General features: G+C 37.0%; 1 protein-coding gene across 2 annotated transcripts in view; it reads right to left on the bottom strand.

Annotated features, from left to right (window-relative positions):
* Nucleotides 1-1,685: 1,685 nt before the first annotated feature.
* The window catches only part of stxbp1a (syntaxin binding protein 1a), a 66,099-nt gene continuing 46,486 nt past the window's right edge, over nucleotides 1,686-21,298 (bottom strand). Inside the window, exons 11-20 of one of the 2 annotated variants that reach the window (XM_007230821.4) lie at nucleotides 20,586-20,646; nucleotides 18,159-18,224; nucleotides 17,563-17,643; nucleotides 16,589-16,727; nucleotides 16,384-16,493; nucleotides 14,405-14,506; nucleotides 14,209-14,294; nucleotides 10,872-11,026; nucleotides 8,925-9,081; nucleotides 3,360-3,500 (exon numbers count right to left, since the gene is read on the bottom strand). In XM_007230821.4, the coding sequence (XP_007230883.1) occupies nucleotides 8,972-9,081; nucleotides 10,872-11,026; nucleotides 14,209-14,294; nucleotides 14,405-14,506; nucleotides 16,384-16,493; nucleotides 16,589-16,727; nucleotides 17,563-17,643; nucleotides 18,159-18,224; nucleotides 20,586-20,646 (910 nt within the window). In that variant the 3' untranslated portion in view covers nucleotides 3,360-3,500; nucleotides 8,925-8,971. Of the gene's footprint in view, nucleotides 3,501-8,924; nucleotides 9,082-10,871; nucleotides 11,027-14,208; nucleotides 14,295-14,404; nucleotides 14,507-16,383; nucleotides 16,494-16,588; nucleotides 16,728-17,562; nucleotides 17,644-18,158; nucleotides 18,225-20,585; nucleotides 20,647-21,298 lie in introns of both variants that reach the window. The other variant, XM_007230822.4, reaches the window with a different exon arrangement.

The raw sequence follows: 21,298 nt of genomic DNA, 5'->3' as shown, positions 1-21,298 counted from the left end.
GTTTTGGGATTTGATAACAGATGGATGGTGCTGTGCTGGTTAGATTAGGAGGTTCTGGTGTTTGATAACTGGTGTTGCTCCAACTTTTAGATGTAAAGATAGAGATAGTTTGTTTTGGTCGTCCTCTAGTCCATCTGGTTGATTGGCTTTTCTCAGTCCAGCAGAGCCACTGAGGTGTATAAAACTTTAGCAGCACTGCTCCCGTCTGATTCACTCGTACCAGCACAACACACACTACCACCTCATACACCACCATGCCAATCAGTTTCACTGCAGTGCTGAATTCATATAACAGCTGCTCTGTGCTGTTTTTTCTCTCCTGTGGTGTCCAGAGTATTGAAGAACAGGGAAAAGGGAAAATAATAATAAAGTATGCAGAGAAACAGATACAGGGCTATAGTCTAATTATACAACTCCAACATTCTCTTATAAGACCAATAAGGCTTATAAAATGTGAAGTGTGTGCACAAAAAGGTGGTATTATTGATAGCAAATAAATCATTTATGTAAATGTATCTGCATTAGCATAAACTTTGACAGATTTTAAGATGTGAAATGTATTGACCCACAATTCTGCAACAATCTCTACTAATAGTTTTTAAATCTGTATCATAATAAAAAAGAAAAAAAAGTTCAATTATAAAAGTGTTTTGAGAAAATGTGAACCTCTTGAGCAAAGGACCAACAGAAATGCTCCAAAATCGTTTTACGTTACATAAATAAAATATTAACAAGGAAATTCACGCGTTCCGCCTGTCATGCAAAACCTTTATATGTTAAGTGGAGGTCAGTGTAAAAAGAATTTATTTCAGGTCATTTTGAATCGTTTCTGTTCTATTTATCATGATATTTTAAATCAATTTAGAGAAAAACTCCCAAGATTCACAATACGTTAAAATGTAAAAAAATGATGGCGGTGCCAGAATGCACTCTGTATATTAATATACTGTTTATTAATATACTCTGTATGAGCATAACCTATAATCTGAGCCATTCTTTAGCAGAAGCAGATAAAGCTCAGTCTAACAGGACTTGTCATGGGCTAATATTTGTCATTTCTGTAAGAGAATAAAAAGAGATGATGTGACCAGGGCAGTAGATTTTAGCTATGTTTAAAGCAGTTTCTCAGACGTTCTAGAGATTATATGATAATTCAATTTTTTTATAATGAAGTTAAATTACTTGTGAGACAGAAATGCTTTTGAATGGAAATCTGTAATTTTGTACTTTTATATGATCCAAATTAAACATATAATTGTGTCCCCTTTTCACTTACATTCAATAATCCAGACCATATATGTTTATGACATGCTGAGGTGAGTCAGTGTAAGTGTAATGTTTATCAGTTCAATTCTCTGACCAGTTGATTTTCTGTTTTTTTGCATCCTATAACAAAAGTATCAGATTTGCAGATGCAAAACTGGAAAAATTTGATTGTGAAGTGCAGAAACTAACAAAAAAAATGGAAAACAGATGAAAAGCTTTTTCTTCTTCTTTAGTATTCCAAAATTAAAGGAATAAAATAATGTTAGAGTGTTAAATTCCACTTTCCTAATTTCCTGTTTTTAAATTTAGCCTCAAGTGGTCAAACATTGAACTGATAAACCTTGCATGAGATGACCGGTGAGTGAATACAGTCATTATTGTTATTTTTTGTTGTGTAAGAGAATATACTGAATCTGTGCTGTAATGGAAGCCAATTTATTAGACAGCCTTAGTACATTGGTACACAAGTATTATATATACTTTAGTTTGTGCTTCGACGCTCGCAAACATGAAATCCCAGCTCAACAAGTTCAACAGGTTTAAGACAGACTAACTTTTCTCATTTATTCATATTTTCTCTGATAAATAAATGTAATAGAAATCTAGTAGACACAGTCAGTGCTTTACAACAAACAGCAAACCAAAATAATAAAGTCAAAACAAAACAAATAGAGCAAAACGAGAATAAAGAAGCATCTGCGTCACGGAAAAAGGCGTAGTGCAATAGAACACGACCTGTTTTTTCAGAACAAAGGAATAAATAGAAATAAATACAGTAGAAAGAAAATCTATAAATAGGGGGTTACGTTTCTTTGCAAAGCCATTCACCAGTGGAAGATTTAACATTGCACCAGAAGATAAACTAACTAACTAACAGACTAACGGACTAACAGACTAATAAACCAAATATAGATAGCTGCTATTATTCTTTCCCAGTTTACTACTACAACTACAGCGAAAACACCACAAACACATTGGCTTCACATTTGCATTTTTCAAAAGGAAATGTTTTTTTTACTACTTCACAGTCAGAAATATCACCAGTCAACAGTGAGACGTTAGAACATCAACATATGGCATATACAACAACACGCTACTCAGTGCATGGCCTGGTTAAACATTGTATACTAACCAATGATAGGACTTAATCTGACAGGATACAATACTGAAATACGACTGGCCCTTTTTTGAATATTCTTCAAACATTTGCAAGCAATGGCCTTTCTGACACTAAAACGTGAGAGCAATCAAAACAAAAGGGTCGAACGGGTCGTGGGGTTGTGGCAAGTAAATACAGCCAGACCTGTGGCGGCTTGGGGGGAGAGGAAGGGTCACGTTTTGGATTTTTCCCCTTTGGAGCTATATACAGGTTTTATCTGCTGATTCTCTGACCTACAGCGGCTCGCTTTGGCTTCTTCTCTCTTTTACTGAAGTCCCAGCAGATATCCGGTCCAGAAACGGTCAGAATCACACAGATGTCATCAACGAGGGGCTTTTTTCAGTTCAACCGCCACAAAGCAAATTCCATGGCATGCACACCTAACATGATACAAAGTCTAAAACCAGAGCTTTAGAAGGACAGCAGTTCAGCAAGTAGCAGGAGAAGGAATAATGGGATTCTTTTCTCTTTTTTTCCCTTCATGACTAACAGCCGCACACACACACACACACACATACACACTGTACTATCCCTCCCGCTCCCACAGCCATTAGAAATCACACCGAATAACAAAGAGAAGGGGAAAAAAAACAAAAATGAAAATTAAACCAAAGAAAAATTTACCATTTACACATTCTAGCAGGTTTCATAGCATACAATAATATTACATTTGGTACTTTTCAGTTTTAAATTGCCTTTAAATGGATATTTAAACCTTATTTAGACGGCGGTGTTGTCGTTTGCATCCATTGTTGTAAAACATGAGAATACTTGCAATGATTCTTCTGTTTGTGAACATACTTTATATATTTATATGTATGTGTATATATTTATTTATATATATATATATTTTTATATATATAATTTTTTTAGTCAATGTTGCCATTGTTTCTTTTTTTTCTTTCAAGCAAGCTGCATACACAAGTAACATAGGAGGAGCGGGGGGGGGGGGGGATATTGGGGGTAACAGGAAGTGGCGAGAGGGGATGATTTTAGCTTGTCTGCTCCTCGTCTGGTTTGTTCATGGCCTTGAGCGCGTCCAGGAGCACAGTAGGGGTGAAGATATGGGTGGAGCCTATATGGGTGAGAACCCAGGAGGAAAACACAGAAGATAAACAAACATGTATTAGCATTAGCATTGCTGACCTGCTCGGACACATCACTCAAAAATGTGTCAAAATGTGTTTTCAGCTCTTATATCTGTTACATGTATAAACTATGATATTAACTCCACTTTAAAGTAAAATGAAGGTGAGGGGAAGAAGCGCTGGATAATGAAACATTCAATTACAAACATTCAAATATGTAATAAACAAAAACATCAGTATGAATTCTTCATGATGGATTTAAAGTGTTAGGAGGACTATACTGGAGTGTGAAACTATTAAAACCAACACAGCAGTCCCAGGTCCAACATGTCCACTTTTAGGGACTTTACAGCAGTAAATATAAAGAACAAACATCTTAAAATCACATTACAATATATATAATATAATGTATAATGCAAAAGAGATAATCTAAGTCTGTTTTAACTTAAGATAAAATAGCTGAAGACACATTTCTAGAGTTTAATAACGATATGAACAATTAATCAAACATATGTCCCACTCAGACTATATAAAAACCAGATGACTCTCAGAGACCTTGTAGACCTCTGTGCACAGTGGAACAGATGTTTGATTGAGCCCGGAGTTTTGGAGTGTCCTTTTACTGCACAGTTTGTTTGTTTCTTTAGCAAAGCTGCATATTTCTGTATTCTACGTCTTCGCCAATTATCTAGATTCATGGTAACGTACGAATTGGAAGCCTATGCCAGGTTCTCGTGAGAACTAGGGTGATCCGATCCTATACTGGTATCGGTGTCTTGGAGTAGAATGTTGTTTGTTTGGATATATTTTATTCTGAAAACACCGAAAAGCAAAACTGTTACATATAATGTGGGTAAAGCCAACATGCTGGGGGGTGGAAGTGAGGCTACATCATACATGATAACTGGTTAAATTGGGAGGTCAGTTTAAAACACACTGAACATTGCTAACTTCCTAGCAAAGCACTTTAGAGACAGACATCAGAAATGGTTTACAGACCTGGAAAGTTACCGGCTGTATATAGCTGACGAATGGCGCATGTCATTTGAAGGGCGCAACTTCATGGCCCACCAGGCTACTAAAAGGGATTCTTCATAAGACAGTCCTACCTACCGCCCCTTACCGCAACTGCAGCCTAGACTTATGGATAGCTAAGCTCTGGTTACCCGAACACTCTGACTACCTACTATAATTGTCACGTTAGTTTTAGAAGTGTTTGAACTGCAATAAAATCTTTATTGGCCCATCACTAGTTAAAGTAACATGATTTTACACCAGATTATCAGGTTTAGCAGGTTTAATATCTGGACTTGTCGTTGACTCTAAACCCGGTAGTGTGACAAGTGTTGTGACTGGAACAGCTCATAGCCATTGGCAGCACAAGACAAAGGGTGAGGAAAATATTGAGATTTTTATAGCCATTATCTCATTCATACTCTTTTCTTCTTTTTGGTGCACATGACATCATATCTTGAGAGTTCCTCCTGGTGAAAGACCTTGTTGTGTAGCGTGAACCTGGCATTACAGTATAGGAAGACCCAGGAGGAGCCTCACATTGAGAACCTACTGCAGACGGATGGGAGACTGATTCGATTCACTCAGGAGAACCAAATATGCAGCTTTGCTAAGCTCTGGCTAGAAGCACTGTAAACTACTAGTGCTTCTACTAGTAGCTCTCCTAAATGAGACTAGATGAAAAGACCTCTAATAAAGAACCAGAATAGAAACAAACTTTCATCATGGAATTAAATGACTGTACAGTTTAGGAAGTGTTTAATGTGGCAGTATGGGTTAGGAGGGCTGGCATACTGCACATGGTGATCAGTATTACTGGGGAAATCCAAAAATGATAAACCGATTTCAAAAGAAAGAGGATACAAAAAGGGATATAGCTTTAGCAGATGATTAATAATATGTAGCTTTACTACATAATCATTAAATCTGATTGGTTCCTCAGTTATAGATGAGATTCACATGCTCAGAGACTCATTACTGCATTACAGTAACTATTTAACACAAATTGTGTGAATAATCAGTGCGGCAAGTGTTTTGTTTGTGTATTCTTGTTTTACATATACATAAAACACTTGTTGCACAACCACAGCTTTGTAAATGCACTGAAGAAATGTAATACTGTAGAGAACTGTCATTTAAAGAATTTCAGAGTTTGCATTGTAATATAAAATCCTCAGTCAGCCTCATGAACTACAGAATCTACAGTTCATACGTGGCTAAAAAGGCATTTGGGAGATTAGGTTTAGAATTCACCGCACATCACCAAAACCAAGCTTGCACTAAATTAATGTGTTTTGGTTTAGTCTTAGTTTAGTTTGTTTCCACCCTTGGTGCAGTCGAATGGTCTCTCTGCCAGTTCTCCATGTTATTCAAACTTTCTTGTCCTGCCCCACACAGTTTTGACCAATAAGAGAAAATAATATTTAGTTTTGATGCATTTTGGTGCACAATTTTTCTCACTGAACTGATTCAGACCAGAGGAAGCCAATTACAGTTGTAAAAAACACTGTAAAACATGTTCCTTTAAGAAATATTATAGATAAACCACTTTTACTTCCATTAGGAAACATACACTATACTTCCAAAAGTATTTGCTCGTCTGCCTTCGCACATCCTTGACTGACTGGGATGTCAGTCGATCAGGAAAACCACTATGTCTATGTCAACTCGTGAGTTCATGACCTCGTCCACCTCGGCTCGGGATCACCCACAGACAGAGCTAAACCTGGGCTACAGCAGAGCCAACACTGTCAGCTAAAGAGCTTCCAGCTCTGTTTACACCAGCTAGTTAGCGTTAGCTATCTTGTGTAAGTAACTATAGGTTTAAATCGGATCTCCGGTTGATTTCTCTTTATTATAAATTAGCACGGTTTGACAGACGCATTCACGTCGGATTTTATGATATAAAGAGAACTCAACATGATGAAACTACCTAAGCACTGAATCACCAAGTCTGATATAAAAGTTTAGTAGCGTTAGTTTATTTAAAATAAATGTTATCAATGCCTTGGCGGGCAGACTCCACTCGCTGCATGTCATTGATAACTTTTTTTTTGGTCGTAGGGCTGCTCGCCTTGCAGTGTGCGACGCTGAGAGTTTAAAGGATAACCTTACCTTTACCTTTATCTTTACAATAAGGCATTTTGAAAAAATGAAAACATTTTGTCCATTGAGTTTTAGAACTGTTGACTGTGGAGGATGGCAGGTCGCATTCTCTGTTGCAGTGCGGTTAGCCAGTCAAAGGCGATATGTTTGCATGTATGAGGATTCATAATCTTTCCGCAAAGACCACTAATTCAGTGATCTAAAGCAGGGCTAAACAGAAACACCGGAGCACTTTTCTTCACAAAAAACAGCTCACATGGAATGAGACCTTTAATCGATACTGTTTAATAAGATGTCGGCCCACCATTTACAACTATAACAGCGAAGTCTTTCCACAAGGTTTAAGAGTGTGTTTAAAGACACTTTTTTTGACTAATCTTTCAGAAACAAATTTGTGAGGTCAGGCACAGATGTTCAACGAGAGGACCTGGCTCACAGTCTCCATTCAATCTAAATGATTCCAAAGATTTTCTATTGGGTTGAGGTCATTAAAAACTTTTCATCAAATCATCAAAAATGGATATAAGTGTTATTTATTGGACAGCAACAGTATAATGGTCTCTTTTTGCATGAATGATTTTTAATGAAACTAAAAGTGGTCTTTTATGGCATTTCTCAAAGAACCGTTTAAAGAACCTTAATTTTAAGAGTGTACGGCTGATGATTGTGCAGTGAATCCTACTGGAATTCCAACCACTGGCTGCAAGAACATTTACAGACATCTAAAACATTGCCCAACCAGGACATGTACATACATAAATTGACAATCACTGTATATATGCGCTTATATAGCTTAATTTTAACTTGCCCTAGGTACCTCTAATGTTTTATCAATAGGCAGGAACAAACTGGATTGATACTGTAGAATATTAGTGATTTAGATTAGATTTGTGGTGTTTGTTTATTGCTAAAGCATATCGAAAGAACACAGCTACATTTCAAGCTTTGGCATCTGCAGAAGAATCCCACACAGAGCTCAGCCAAAATAGCTGCAGTTAGAAACAGAAATGTGGCAACAGGGCAAATCTGCACTAAACCAAATGGAGAGTACTGTGCTGTGTAGTCTGTGCAGACGCCCACTTGCTCATGTAGACATGTGATGTGTGGTGGTTTGAGAGGGTTGGATCGTAGAAGTAAAAGAAACAGAAATCAAATCATCCTCTGCTGAAATCCAGAATCAAATCAAGGACCTCTGCTGAAAGAAACTGTTAAACTATATGTGAGTGACGTTCTTGGATTGTTATTCAAAAAGAAGTGGAATATGATGAATCTCGAGGGTAGATTAATCTGCGTGGAGTAAAAATGAAAGGCAAAAAAAAATTTGGGGGGCAAATGTAGTAGCTCCTCATCACCCGAAGAAGAGACACCACTGGGTTAAGAGGGCGTATGCCAAGGAAAATGCAGGTTAATCCACCCAGCTGAGAGGATGGGGGACGGCAGGGATGGGGTCAGCACCCGTTGCATGGCCACTCCAAAGAGGCTCCACCCACTGCAGATCTCAATGACCCAGCAGGCTGACAAACGTGTCCTTCATCAGTGGTGCACATAATTAACACTAATTATCCTCTGGTCAGCAGCAGGTGGGGCCTTTCTTGGACTGGCGCACTGCAAAAAATGACGTCTTAGGACTGTGTGAAATCATCTTAAATCGAGTCAGAATAAATCTATTATCACTCATTATGAGATTACTGATCTGATTTGACATATTGCTCAATGGAACAAGATCAAACTTGGGAATTAAACTAGGGATACACAATAATATAAAGGATTTTTATGTAAAACTAAGCTGTTATTTTGTTCCTCCAATTTAGTCATTTCTAGTTCCCACCTGCTTGCAATGAGTTTTATAATACTATACTACCAGCATCTGCCTCCTCCTGCACATGCACTGAATCCAGCTGACATCTCCACATGCTTGGAGAGAAACACTAAGTTCTGTGTTAAGAAAGTGAGTCCATTTATTCTCTTTTAGAGTCTCAGTCATGTACGACTGCTTCATTAAATCTGCAAACTTCCAAGTGTAGACCTAATTTCTTAAATCCTAAACCTAATACACTTACATAACAATCTTATACTGAGAAATAGTCTATATATTTGACTAAACTTAAGATAATTTCACTTGCCAAGACATTGTAATTTTTTACAGTGCAGATTGTCCATGCATCAAATTCGGGGTCAAAAACTCATCCCTGAAGGAGTAAAACGGTGTATAGAGTGTGGTAATAAGGAAGAAAAGAAAGCCCTTGTGCTGTGGGGATTCAGAAAGGGCTTCTTTGAGCGGCTGCCTTTACTTTGTCAGAGTCTCTCCCACCCTTCCCTCTCTCTCTCCCTCTCTCTCTCACTCGTCTGAGGGAACGGGGTCCTCAAAGGACACCCTAGTGGACTCTCGGAAGTCGGGGTGCCGCAGGTCCATTAGAAATTTGGTTGGGGTGAGCGTGTGAGTGGAACCTGTGAAGGAACAAAGGTGGCTTCACGCTCAGTTTTCATCCAACATCGCATCCCCATTCTCTTTCTTTTTCCAACTTTCAGTCATCTCGGAGAAAAGATGGGGTTAAACAACCATTTATATACATCCATACATTTTAAAAACAGGAAATCCCTAAGAAATGTTAAATTTGGGTTTGCTTTAGACACAATGGTATTACAATACTCACATTAAGGCCACCCTGTCTAAAACCACTTAAAATGATTTCTGTACATGTAAAAATAAAAAGCTCAAGAAAGAAAGTACAAACACACAGAGAATTAAACACCGCTGATAAAGTCTCCAACAAAAAAAATACGCTGCAAATCAAAGAGTTTACACACATTACAGTGACCAGTTTTCTAAAAGCATCGTAACATTAGGAACACCTTTATAATAAACACTTCATTCTGCCTATTATTGAACTACAGTACTTTACTTACTGTGTAAATCATTTTGGCTGAGATCTAAAGCAGCAGTATGCAAGAACTGTTTGTATTTGTTGCTCTTGGGCTCCCCCACATGTGCAGAGTTTAATTCAATGTTTCTCCACTTTCGTCAATACTAGTCACACTTTGTACACATGCTGAGAGAAACAGAACCAGCAACTAAGGTAAAAGAAGCATGTGGACTGAGCATGAGGAGGCAGAGTTATATTACTGAACTGTACGTAACTACGAGTCAGACTGCTCAGTTTTACAGAGCTATGGCTAGAAGTCTTGTAGCTCATCAAAGTTACACAATGCAGTAACAGCATTTCAGACCAGACGCAGTCAGTGGAGTCAGTGGAGCATCAATATGATTTATAGCTATTATTTTAAAATTACATTTTTACTAGTGGTGTCAATCGATTAAAACAATTACTTGAATTAATCAAAACAGAAGACTGTAATTAATTGTTATTAATCACACTTTCTTCTCCATAAGACTAATCTGTAAATAAGGTATATTTTACTTTATTATTTTATTAAAAAATTAAATATGAATATTTTAAAGTACCAGTACCAGAGTGCTTTAATGGGGAAATGAATGCTATTGTAGCTCCATATTCCATCTTCCACAACTTTAGAAGAGAAAACTTCTTACAACAGTAAGCGATGCTCTGTTATATCACTTAAATAAAACTTAAAAGAATTAGAAATAAAATATTGCGTTATGGTTTCCAGATTAATCGTGTGCCTTTTTACATTCTGTTGCTTTAAGCTGAATCTGTATGGGGAAACAGTCCTTCACATTGCTGCTGCAATTAATACTGACTCTACAGTACTATCTTAATCTCTATGTCACAATACTTTTGGTAAACCAAACGGAGCACCATAAGCATAGAAAAAAAACCTAAATTGAGATTATCGACTGATGTTTCCGCTTACACAGTAACTATGTCAATAGGGTGCGTGTGGACTTTTACTCAAATGAACAGTTCAGGCGATGCTGTTTTTATACAGAAAGTGCTTCTGTGTTGGGAAACACTGCTCTGAATAGGTAAAAACATTCATAAACCCCACTCAGCACCTAGTGTCTCTTAGTGTCTCCTAGTGGACAGTAGAGGTGGGTGATCTTGGTCCAGAAAGTAAAAATTGGCCAATGTGTAAAGCTAAACTGCAGCACAGCCATCCAGCCAATCAAAACAAAATGCTGAAATTGTTTTTTTTTTTATTTTTGGACCTAAATTATCCACCTCTAGAGAAGAGAAGGTTTCCTAAAATGTGACTCTAACTTGTTATAGTCTAGTCTCTCTCAAGTGTTTGCTAGTACCCCTCAGCTGTAAACTCACCGATAATAGCCTCCCATTTGCCGTTGGCCTGTGTGACCTCATAGGCGCAGCGCATCTCGCTGAAGGATGCGCCACCGATGATGAAGACAATGACACGTGGTCCAGTGCGGTACTCTCCAGGGGTCTTATTCTTGTGCCAGTGGCCATACCGAGCACTACCAAGGAAGGGAGATGTTAATAACCAAGACAAGCATTTTTTAATGTAACAGGATTAGAAAATGGTCCCTAATACAGGATGGATTCCCAAACATTCTTGAAACCATTTTGGAATTTTCTTGTTTTTAAGCTTTATTTTGGTTATGCCATTTTTTTCTGAAGAATGAAAGTGTAATTGACATTCATGGTTTGTCTTAATGTTAATGTTAAGTAGGTCTTGTAGGTTCTTCTGGGCTCTAAACTGTTTCCTTCTGTTTAAATATTTACTATCATTTTACTCTGTCTCTGCTCATAGAGCTTTTTAAAAGAATGCCAAGGCTTTTAAGGCTGTGTAACGCCTAATACTGAAAACAGTTTGATTTGCTTTTGTCTTCAATATCTGGAAACCTGGGGTGTGGAAATGGGACTGGGGGAATGGTTGGAGGGCAGATTCAGACCCTAAATCCCATTCAGAATACTGTGATGTACCACACAGTTCAAATAAGAACATACTCGCTGAAGCACAGCTGTCAAGTAACTCTAGTGATCAAACTTAGCTTGTTTCCTTAATATCTGATGATACATCCTGATCATTTTCTGAGTTGCTACAGAAAATATATTTCTTACTGGTACTTTAAGTACATAACAATATTTCATACCGCATCCTATTTAAAGGTTTCAAAAGCATTCAATATAATTGGAAGCATGTTTTGCTTTAAATAGTATTACTGAAGCATTGCATGCATGCTTGCTATTGATTTCAGTAGTTTAGCAACATCTACGCAGCAGAGATCGAAAGTGGAGTGTGTGAATAAGTAGGTGTTGATATTTGCCTGTCCACCCATTATCATGCTCGTCTCTCAGCGCTGATATAACACACACCCCTCCCTCTCACACCTGCTCTGTGGAGGAGTCAATAGGCAACATAACGAGGGAGGAAATGGAACTGAGTGCTGGTGATCTGGAGTCAGATCAATACACCCACGCTGCAGGACGGGTCAGAGAACCAAGCTGCACTAATTTCTCTCAGCTCTGCACCTCTGAGGAACACACACACACACACGTATACATTTTTATACACGCTGGTGTGGCTGAGGTGTTCAAGTGTGTGTCCACACAAAATGTAATATATGACATTTATGTCTCTGTATCAAGAGTGGTGTTCCCATATTTTATACAGGGGTTGGACAATGAAACTGAAACACATGGTTTTAGACCACAATAATTTATTGTCCTGTTGGACACTTCTGGTGGAAACAGGAGAGACACATTGAATTCTGCCGTGATTTGAGCAGCCGTGGTTTTATGTTTATTTGGATACAATCCGGGTTAGCACCCGAACATCCCTTTCAGACAGCTTCCTCTTACAGTGTCCACAGTTAATCCTGTTGGATGTGGTTGGTCCTTCTTGGTGGTATGCTGACATTACCCTGGATACCGTGGCTCTTGATGCATCACAAAGACTTGCTGTTTTGGTCACAGATGCGCCAGCAAGACGTGCACCAACAATTTGTCCTCTTTTGAACTCTTTTGAATGGTATGTCACACATAATGTTGTGTGCTTTGCAATATTTTGAGCAAAACTGTGCTCTTACCCTGCTAATTGAACCTTCACACTCTGCTCTTACTGGTGCAATGTGCAACTAATGAAGATTGGCCACCAGGCTGCTCCAATTTAGCCATGAAACCTCCTACATTAAAATGACAGTTGTTTCAGTTTCATTGTCCAACCCCTGTATGCTACCCACAAGCTGATATATTATCACATACATACATCCTCTGGATATATGTAGATATAAGTTTATAACATAGGAAATGCCTATAAAAATGTGTATTTGTGCATATATTACTAATACCTGTAGGATTTATCCTGATATGGCATTATATGTTGAATCTATATTTGTTAGACGTATATTCTAGTTCTAGCCCCATAATGCATTGTGGTCTCTCTCTGAAGCTTTGTGCTGCAGTTACTGTTGTATTTACTGTTCTAATATTGTTGAGTTGTTTTTGATTACTCTTTGTAACTGGTGATTAAGGTTTGAAATGTGTGATGAGTTTGTTGTTGTTAAAGCATCATCACGTAGTTCACCGTGCAGTAGCTCACTATCACCAGTAGTCCTGTCTCTGCTCTCTTCAGCCTTACTGGTATGTCTGGTTTCATCCACCTAGTGCTTTAAGCTCCATAAGTTTAAAATAAATCAGAGGATTTTAGTATGAACATTCTCTTTATTTTATGGGCCAGTCATATGTCAATATATGAAAATTCTGCAATTTTAGAACTAACATATGTTTTATATTATAAGGCCATATTTTTCATATATGACAATCTCATATATGTACATATATTACATTTCCAGAAGGGTGCGCCCGACCGGAGCTAGGTAGATTTTGCTGTTCTCTGGGTTCTCTTTCTTAGACTGCCTCTGTTCGCCTGCAGCCTGGGGCTCGCCTCATCCCCTGCAGCCCCCACAGCACCAGCTACCAATCATAGTATTGATCTGTTCTCTCTCTGTCACACACACAAATGATTATTGATTTTTCTACGTCAGCCTCTTCTGTTCTGGAACGGCTGATGCAAAGTGTAAAAGAGTGAAGGCAAGTGTGTGTTCTAGGGGTAGGACTCAGAAGTATGTTTCCCAATATTAGCATTTTTTCCCTACAAAATGTTTAGAAGACAGTTTTTATTTATTTTAACAATTGGACATACTAGAAAAATGTGAACGTATAACAACACAATATAAACTAAGCTATTATTTTAAAATAACAACAAAAACCTGCCATAACCTTTGTACACTCTATATTTTTCTTTTCAAATAAATAGTATGTACATTAAAACGTACAAAAATTCCAAAACATTTAATTGGACCAGACCAGACTTCAAAGGAAAGAATCAATGTTTCAGACTTAATGAAAACATAAAATATGGCATGGCATGCCAACAGCTATTTATGTGCCAAAAGTTAATAATCATTAGATTAGTCGACTACCTACGTAATGATTAGTTACAGCTTTACTTAACAGTAATAAAGCTTGAGAATTTAGTCTCTTTAGATTTTTAACATAATAGGAATATCAAGAATGAGAAGAAATAAGTATGTTCGTTACAGTGTGAGATAACTAGGTTAATTAGTAAATTACCAAAACTGAAGACAGTGGTGGTGTTGTGAGTGTGTGTGTGTGTGTGTGTGTGTGTGTGTACCTGACTGCTGAAGTGCTGAAGGAGGAAGAAGAGCGAGTTGAGATGTAAGGGTAGTGCTTGGTGTCCAGTTTGTCATCGATAGCATCCTGCCAACAGTAAAGAAATGTTAGTAAACAGACTGATACACATCTACACATGAAGAAGCACAGTGAGATCACTTCATTTCTGAGCAAATAGAGAGTTTTCTGAAGTTTACCTCCATGATGTCCTTGACTAAGGGGGTCCAACGAGAGAGCTGATAGGTCTGCTCACTTACGCGCTCCTTCCTATCCATCTTCTTCCCTCTGCGCAGGGTGGACTAAAATACACAAGCAGTCAGTAAACAGTTAAGTGCAGAGTTGCCAGGTTTGCAAGTTTTCTGCCATATTGGGTTTGTTTAAATATATAAATGCAAAGGTTTTGGGCTATTTCTAAAATGTACTGTGGCCGGCAAAAAGCCTTTACTGTAAACTGTTCAAAATAAAACATTTACTGTCTTTTTAAATAGCTGATGACGTGGGGAGAGGCAGCATATATCTAGTAGGCTACAGCTGCCAGAAAAGTACCAATAACTTTGTACTTGGCAGAAACTACAGCAAGAAAGCTCACAAATCATATTTTTAAAGGGATTTTTTATGTGTCGATTTACTGACACTGTCCATATTTTTTTTGCAGTTGCTATGAAAGAAAATTCTTATAAAAACTATAAAAAAACTAATATTACAGTTTTACTGGAGTACTAGGAGTACTAGGTACACACCCTCAGTAAAGAGCAAGAGGCAGGCTAGTTTCTAGCTAAAATCATGATGGCAATAGCTGTAGACATGCATGTTTATCATGACAGCCCTTGTGAAAAAGAAGTATACTTAAGTTATGTTATTTTGGAACCAAGAATTTGTACTTAATTACTACTTATTTGTAATTAAAATGATATAAATTTGCACTAAATTCATATTGAGTATACTAGTCGTATGTTATTTTTTGCCACTATTTAATATAATTTAAGTATATTTGTGTGATCTGTTTTACACTCCTCAAAATGAATGTGATGTTAAATCTATATTTTAATCAGATTATTAATAGATTTTTAATGTTCAGGCAGACAGCTTACACAAATATACTTAAATTAGTAATTAAGTACAAATTATTGGTTCCAAAATAACATAACTAAAACTAAAAAACTAAAAGGCTGATTGTAATGAACACTGGGATGATTTCTGTGTTTCTGTACATGTTTGTGCTTTTTCTATAGTAGTCATTGTTTGTAAAGGTGTTTGTTTGACTGTTTTTATGGATGTAATCTGATGCTGGACAGATAAGTGGCTAGTGGGGATGTTTGTTTAGATAGTTAGTTAGCTAGCTAAACTGGCTAAACTTTTTTGGAAAAAGCTACGTAACTACCTTTCCATCTCTTGCTATTTGGCCAACTTTCAGTCCAGTTCAGTTCAGTCCAGTGCTTTCTATTATGCGATGTACAAACCCTTTTCTAACCCAAAACTAACCAAGGGTTGCCTAATGTGCCTTTAAATAATTCCAATAATAAAAAGAGTACAAATATCTCAATGAGAAATAATTGTCAGATACTACATCAAGAAAATCTCACTTTTTTTTAGGAACTATACATATTGTATGTGGTGATTCACTAAGACTGAGCAGAGCAAATGCTATTTTCATGTATTTGCAATTATTATAAAGAAAATTCTTATAAAATAAAATTTAAATATAATATTATTGTTTATATAATGATTAAATAGCAATTCTAATAAGAATGCCCTTAGATAGTATAAATAAGACTTAGTTCTACTTATTTTCTTGTACACTACCCCATAATTCTAAACTTTGTCTTTATCTACTACTTAATTGTCTTTGATTGTAATCATGTTTCTTAGTAAATTAAAAACGCTTACTTTTGGCCCCCAACAAAAGTATAAAACTGTAGTTATTTCAAAAGCTGTACCCCCTTGTAAGTATGTTAGTTAATAATGTTGTATATACAACTGACTTCCTAGACTCTGTCCCTGTAGGTAAATAGAGAATTTAAGGTGCTGTCCACAGAACCTTCCTCAACTTTTTTGGACTCAGAATGCTCTTCAAGACTGTAAAGGGATTCCCTTGAGGCTGAGTGCCAAGGCTGACGTCATACTGCACTGTACGTTTCTGGAATCAGAATGCAGGGAAACAGAGAGGATAACTCACATCTGTGATGATGGGCACTCCCAGGTGAGCCATGTTGGTGATGATTTCACTGTCCTCGGGAGGGATCTGTGCATGCTGGATCAGCTTGTTCAGGTTCTCCTCTGTGATACCTAAGTGACCATAAACAAACACAAAACGTCATTCCAGACATCTAAAAACACTGCCGGCACTGCTGACCTCCACTGCGTTCGTCTCGTTCCCTCACCGTTCTTCAGGAAAATGTAGAGCAGGATGATGCGGATCTTGTCGTAAGTGCTGACGTTGGCGTCCAGCAGGATAGGCACGATGGCCCTCATAGGATCCTTAATCTTCTCCCCCTCTGCATCTGTTCCCATGGCCAGATCCTGATGCACAACAGCAAAAGATTAAAGGTTAGCTGTGTAAACTCATCTAAGAAACTGAAGCAAATCCTTAATAATTTTGATTGAAGTGTTGCATCACAACCATTAGAATGGACATTATGCATTTTCATTTTTCGTTTTGTTGCTCATGACACTAATTCAGAGTTCTTGTCCATCAGATTAGACCATAAACCAGCCAATGAACAAGTTTACAAGCCAATGAAACAGTAGCTTAGCCACGCCCCCTGCACTGTAAAACTCAGACATTAGGGCATGGCAGCACTACAGTAAATTGAGAGCTATTTTTTATTAATTGTATGTGATTTAGAACACATTTTTTATCATGTTTATTTTACTGTATAGGAATGGTTTGCAAAATAAATCATTAATCATATAACATTCAAATATAAAATACAATTAACAACAAAAAAGCAAATACATATTCATAGATTTTAGATTGTTCTTTACATGTGTGCATTGCAGACAGAACTGTTAAAAAGAAGCTTAGATCTAAACTGGATGTTATAACTAGATTTCTTACAGTATTTTGTACTCACAATCTTTTTTTTGGTAATGTTTTGTTACAAACCTGGATTGTTTAATTAGAAATTATAGGACAATCCATGAAATGTAAAAGTTTAAAGGATTGTGCACACAGTCTTGTTTTGAGATTTTAAATCAATACCACGTGTTTGAAAATCAATACAGTACTGCAAAATAATAATTGGTAAACAGTATGATGATATTCTGACAGCCCTTCTACAAAGTAATGTTTATTATTGTGATGGTATAGATTAAATAAATGTACATATTATCTATGAAAGTCTTGTTTTGATACCTGCTCCACACGGCACAGCTTATCCACAGTGCCCTGGTAGTGCTTCATGCAGTCTTCTGCCAGCTGCAGATGAGTGGAGTACTGCAAAAATAGACATTACAGGTGAGAAAAAAAATCAGCTTTGTTTGTTGCCCTGTTAGTTGCCCTCCTTCAAATAAATGTACTGTATGTTTACGCATATAAAACATTATATATTACATGACCTTGAAAAAGCAGGCTGTGAAAATAATATAAAAAAAATAATATCATATTTTACCTCCCTTATCCTCTACCTGCATCTATTAGTTAACTAAATAATCTTTTAGATAAGAGATCCTCCCTGACATAAAAAAAAACTTTTACTGATAGAGTGAAACCCAATACAAACCAGCATGGACTAGAATCCAGACTGAGGATTGAACCCACAATCCCGGGGCCTTGGTGCTTCACGGCACACACACTACCTGCAGTGCCACGTGCCATCCTTCTCGAGGTTACTTGAATATCAGCATTAGTGGCAGTGCACACCCCTGTGAGCACCATGTCTTTGAAACATGTTATTTTAACCTGACTTTGATAGAGGGAGGCTTGCTGTGTTGAGCAGTGTCCTCTCTCACCTTGCTGAGCTCTTTCTGATACTGCGGCATCTTTTTCAGCATCTGGGACAGATCCCTCATAGTGGTCTGAAACATGAGAAAAAACATTCATTTTTATTACAGTCAGTATAAATATATAAGATTAAATGAGAATTTTCTTCATATAACCTTTGCAATAACAAACTCAATGTTAACAGTGGGACAAAATATTGATATTGTTATATTTCGTATCATTATCGATATGTGGTGTCAAATATTTAAAAATATTTTTTATTAAAACACTAGTGCTCTAAACTTCCTAGGACTCTCCCCCTAATTTAACTTAGTCACTGCTTTATTACTCTACGCTGTGAAGTTAATCAAATGAAACGGATAAATCTGCGGTAAATAATAAATATAGTATTGCTGGTATTTAATAATAATAATAATAATAATAATAATAATAAGAAGAAGAAGAAGAAGCAGAAGAAGAAACTTAAATGCACTACAATGCAGCTCGAAGTGCTGTTAATACAAGGGGTAATCCAAACATTAATAAAATAGAAAATGAAAAAAGAAAAAAACACAGTAAAAGTAAAGTGAAGTTACCAATTAAGATAAGTCATTAGAAAATTAAACGGCAACGTTATGTCGTATCATTATGCTTCACCGCCATTGTATATCTGCTGTATCAAGCAGTCCAAATTGTGTGTGTAAACATAATACTAAACCTTGCATTAACACACACACACACACACGTGCCTGTGTGTATGCAGTGTGTCAGTAAGCCAATCAATACTAATCCTGCTACCTCTTTGAAGTGGGTTTAAAATGACTCAGAAGGCAGATATGTCTGCCACACACAAACACACACGCACATATATAACTGTTGTACAGGAAGCTGCAGATTCAGGACTGCAGTTCCAGGAGCCCTACATTTTCACAATTATCTCATAAATAGTGCTGTGATTCTTATAAAATACTTGCTGCACATCATCCAATTAAACAGGATTTTAACACATTCTGTAATAAAATGTACATGTTTGTCTGTATTCTTTAAGTACCTATGACGCTTATAGTCAACATGATAAGACATTTGTTCATGATATGACAAAATATCTATACATTGCCTAGCTCTAATTATAGTATACAAAATATTTTGTGTTATAAGCAATAGTTATCTATACAATGTAACCCCGTCTCTCAACACCCGCAGCAATATATTGGTTTTCCTTGGTTTACCGTAGTTCCAACCAACTCCTGCTTATATATATAGCTACTAGTTTTGATTTATTAATGCATAAATCTGAATTTAAACATGTTTGTTACCTAGCCTACGTTTAAACTTAAACATAACCAGTGCAGTTGCCCCCCAGGCGACTGCAGTTTAAGGACCACTTTCCATTCATTTTTTTAGCTACATTAGCTTTATTGCTGAGTGTAAGTATAAGTTTCCACTACTTGTTAGAAACATTGGCCTCATAGCACTAGTGCTAATTCCTGAGGTACAGGCTTTACTGCTTTTAGATACATTAGCCTAATAGCACCAGTGCACATTAGCCTCATAGCACTAGTGCTAATTTCTAAGTTACAAGCTTTTCCTTCTTGTTAGATACATTAGCCTAATAGCACCAGTGCTAATTTCTGAGGTACAAGCTTTCACTACTTGTTATATACATTAGCCTCATAGCACCAGTGCTAATTTCTAAGATACAAGCTTTAACAACTTGTAAATAACTTACATTAGCCTCATAGCACCAGTGCTAATTTCTAAGATACAAGCTTTAACAACTTGTAAATAACTTACATTAGCCTCATAGCACCAGTGCTAATTTCTAAGGTACAAGCTTTCACTACATGTTAAAAAACTTACATTAGCCTCATAGCACCAGTGCTAATTTCTAAGGTACAAGCTTTCACAACTTGTAAAATAACTTACATAAGCCTAATAGCCCCAGTGCTACTTTCTGAGGTACAAGCTTTTACTACATGTTAAAAAACGTACATTAGCCTCATAGCACCAGTGCTAATTTCTAAGGTACAAGCTTTAACTACTTGTTAAATAACTTACATTAGCCTCATAGCACCAGTGCTAATTACTGAGGTACAAGCTTTTCTTACTTGTTAGATACATTAGCCTCATAGCACCAGTGCTAATTTCTAAGGTACAAGCTTTCACAACTTGTTACATACATTAGATACATTAGCCTCATAGCACCAGCACTAATTTATGAGGCACAAGCTTTCTCTACTTGTTAAATAACTTACATTAGCCTCATAGCACCAGTGCTAATTTCTATGGTACAAGCTATTACAACTTGTAATAGATACATTAGCCTCATAGCACCAGTGATAATTTCTGAGGTACAAGCCTATATGCTTCCACTATCTAATTATAGCAATCTAATTGTCACAATAACATAGAATCCTACAAGTGCAGAATCCTCCCCTCACCCTCCCCTTACCCACCTTCTCTCCAGTGTTCATCCGTTTGCTAGCGGAGAACTCCTTCAGGGATTTTGTCACCTCCCTGTAAAGGAACAGACATAACTGGAACAAGGATCTTCTCATCTTTAAATACAGCTCAAACAGGAGAAGAGGAGAGGAGTCAGAAACTGGCAGAGAAAGAAACTACAAGGGAAGAAACAAAGAACTAAAAACAAGTGGAAAATCCCTTCTCTTTAATGATCATTTAATCTTACAGCTCTCACTATTTCTAAAATAAAATAACAAGTAATGTAGCACCCACATCAAAGCTGGTTTCTACCATGATGTTGTGTGTGAACTGTATTCACCTCACTGTGTTGCTTTGAATAAAAATGTCTGCTAGATGTATGAATGTAGAGTCGTTCCAAAAAATAATCAGCAACAACAACAAGGCCTTTTTTGTCATTACCTTACATTGAACAGCAGAGATAAAAAAAACATTAATTTAACCAGCTTTCCAGCTAAAAACTTTCTGGTCCCCCTGAAATTAGTGGTTCACCTTAAGTGGACTCTGGTACAGTTGGTTCCACTGCAGGCGTGGAAATTAATTGGCTTCCGGTACTGCATGTGGGGTCATTTTAAACATGACACTTATACTGTGCATCAGTATAATAATATCTAATACATAATAAAGTGCGCTGTGATAGGACTAGAGCAAGATACTGTAATAAGCTCAACTTTGTGAAGTGAGTCCA

Source organism: Astyanax mexicanus, chromosome 17 (genome assembly GCF_023375975.1).
Source record: "Astyanax mexicanus isolate ESR-SI-001 chromosome 17, AstMex3_surface, whole genome shotgun sequence".
Lineage (NCBI taxonomy): Eukaryota > Metazoa > Chordata > Actinopteri > Characiformes > Acestrorhamphidae > Astyanax > Astyanax mexicanus.
The sequence above is the reverse complement of the archived record's forward strand: the minus strand, read 5'-3'. Positions and strand labels throughout refer to the sequence as shown.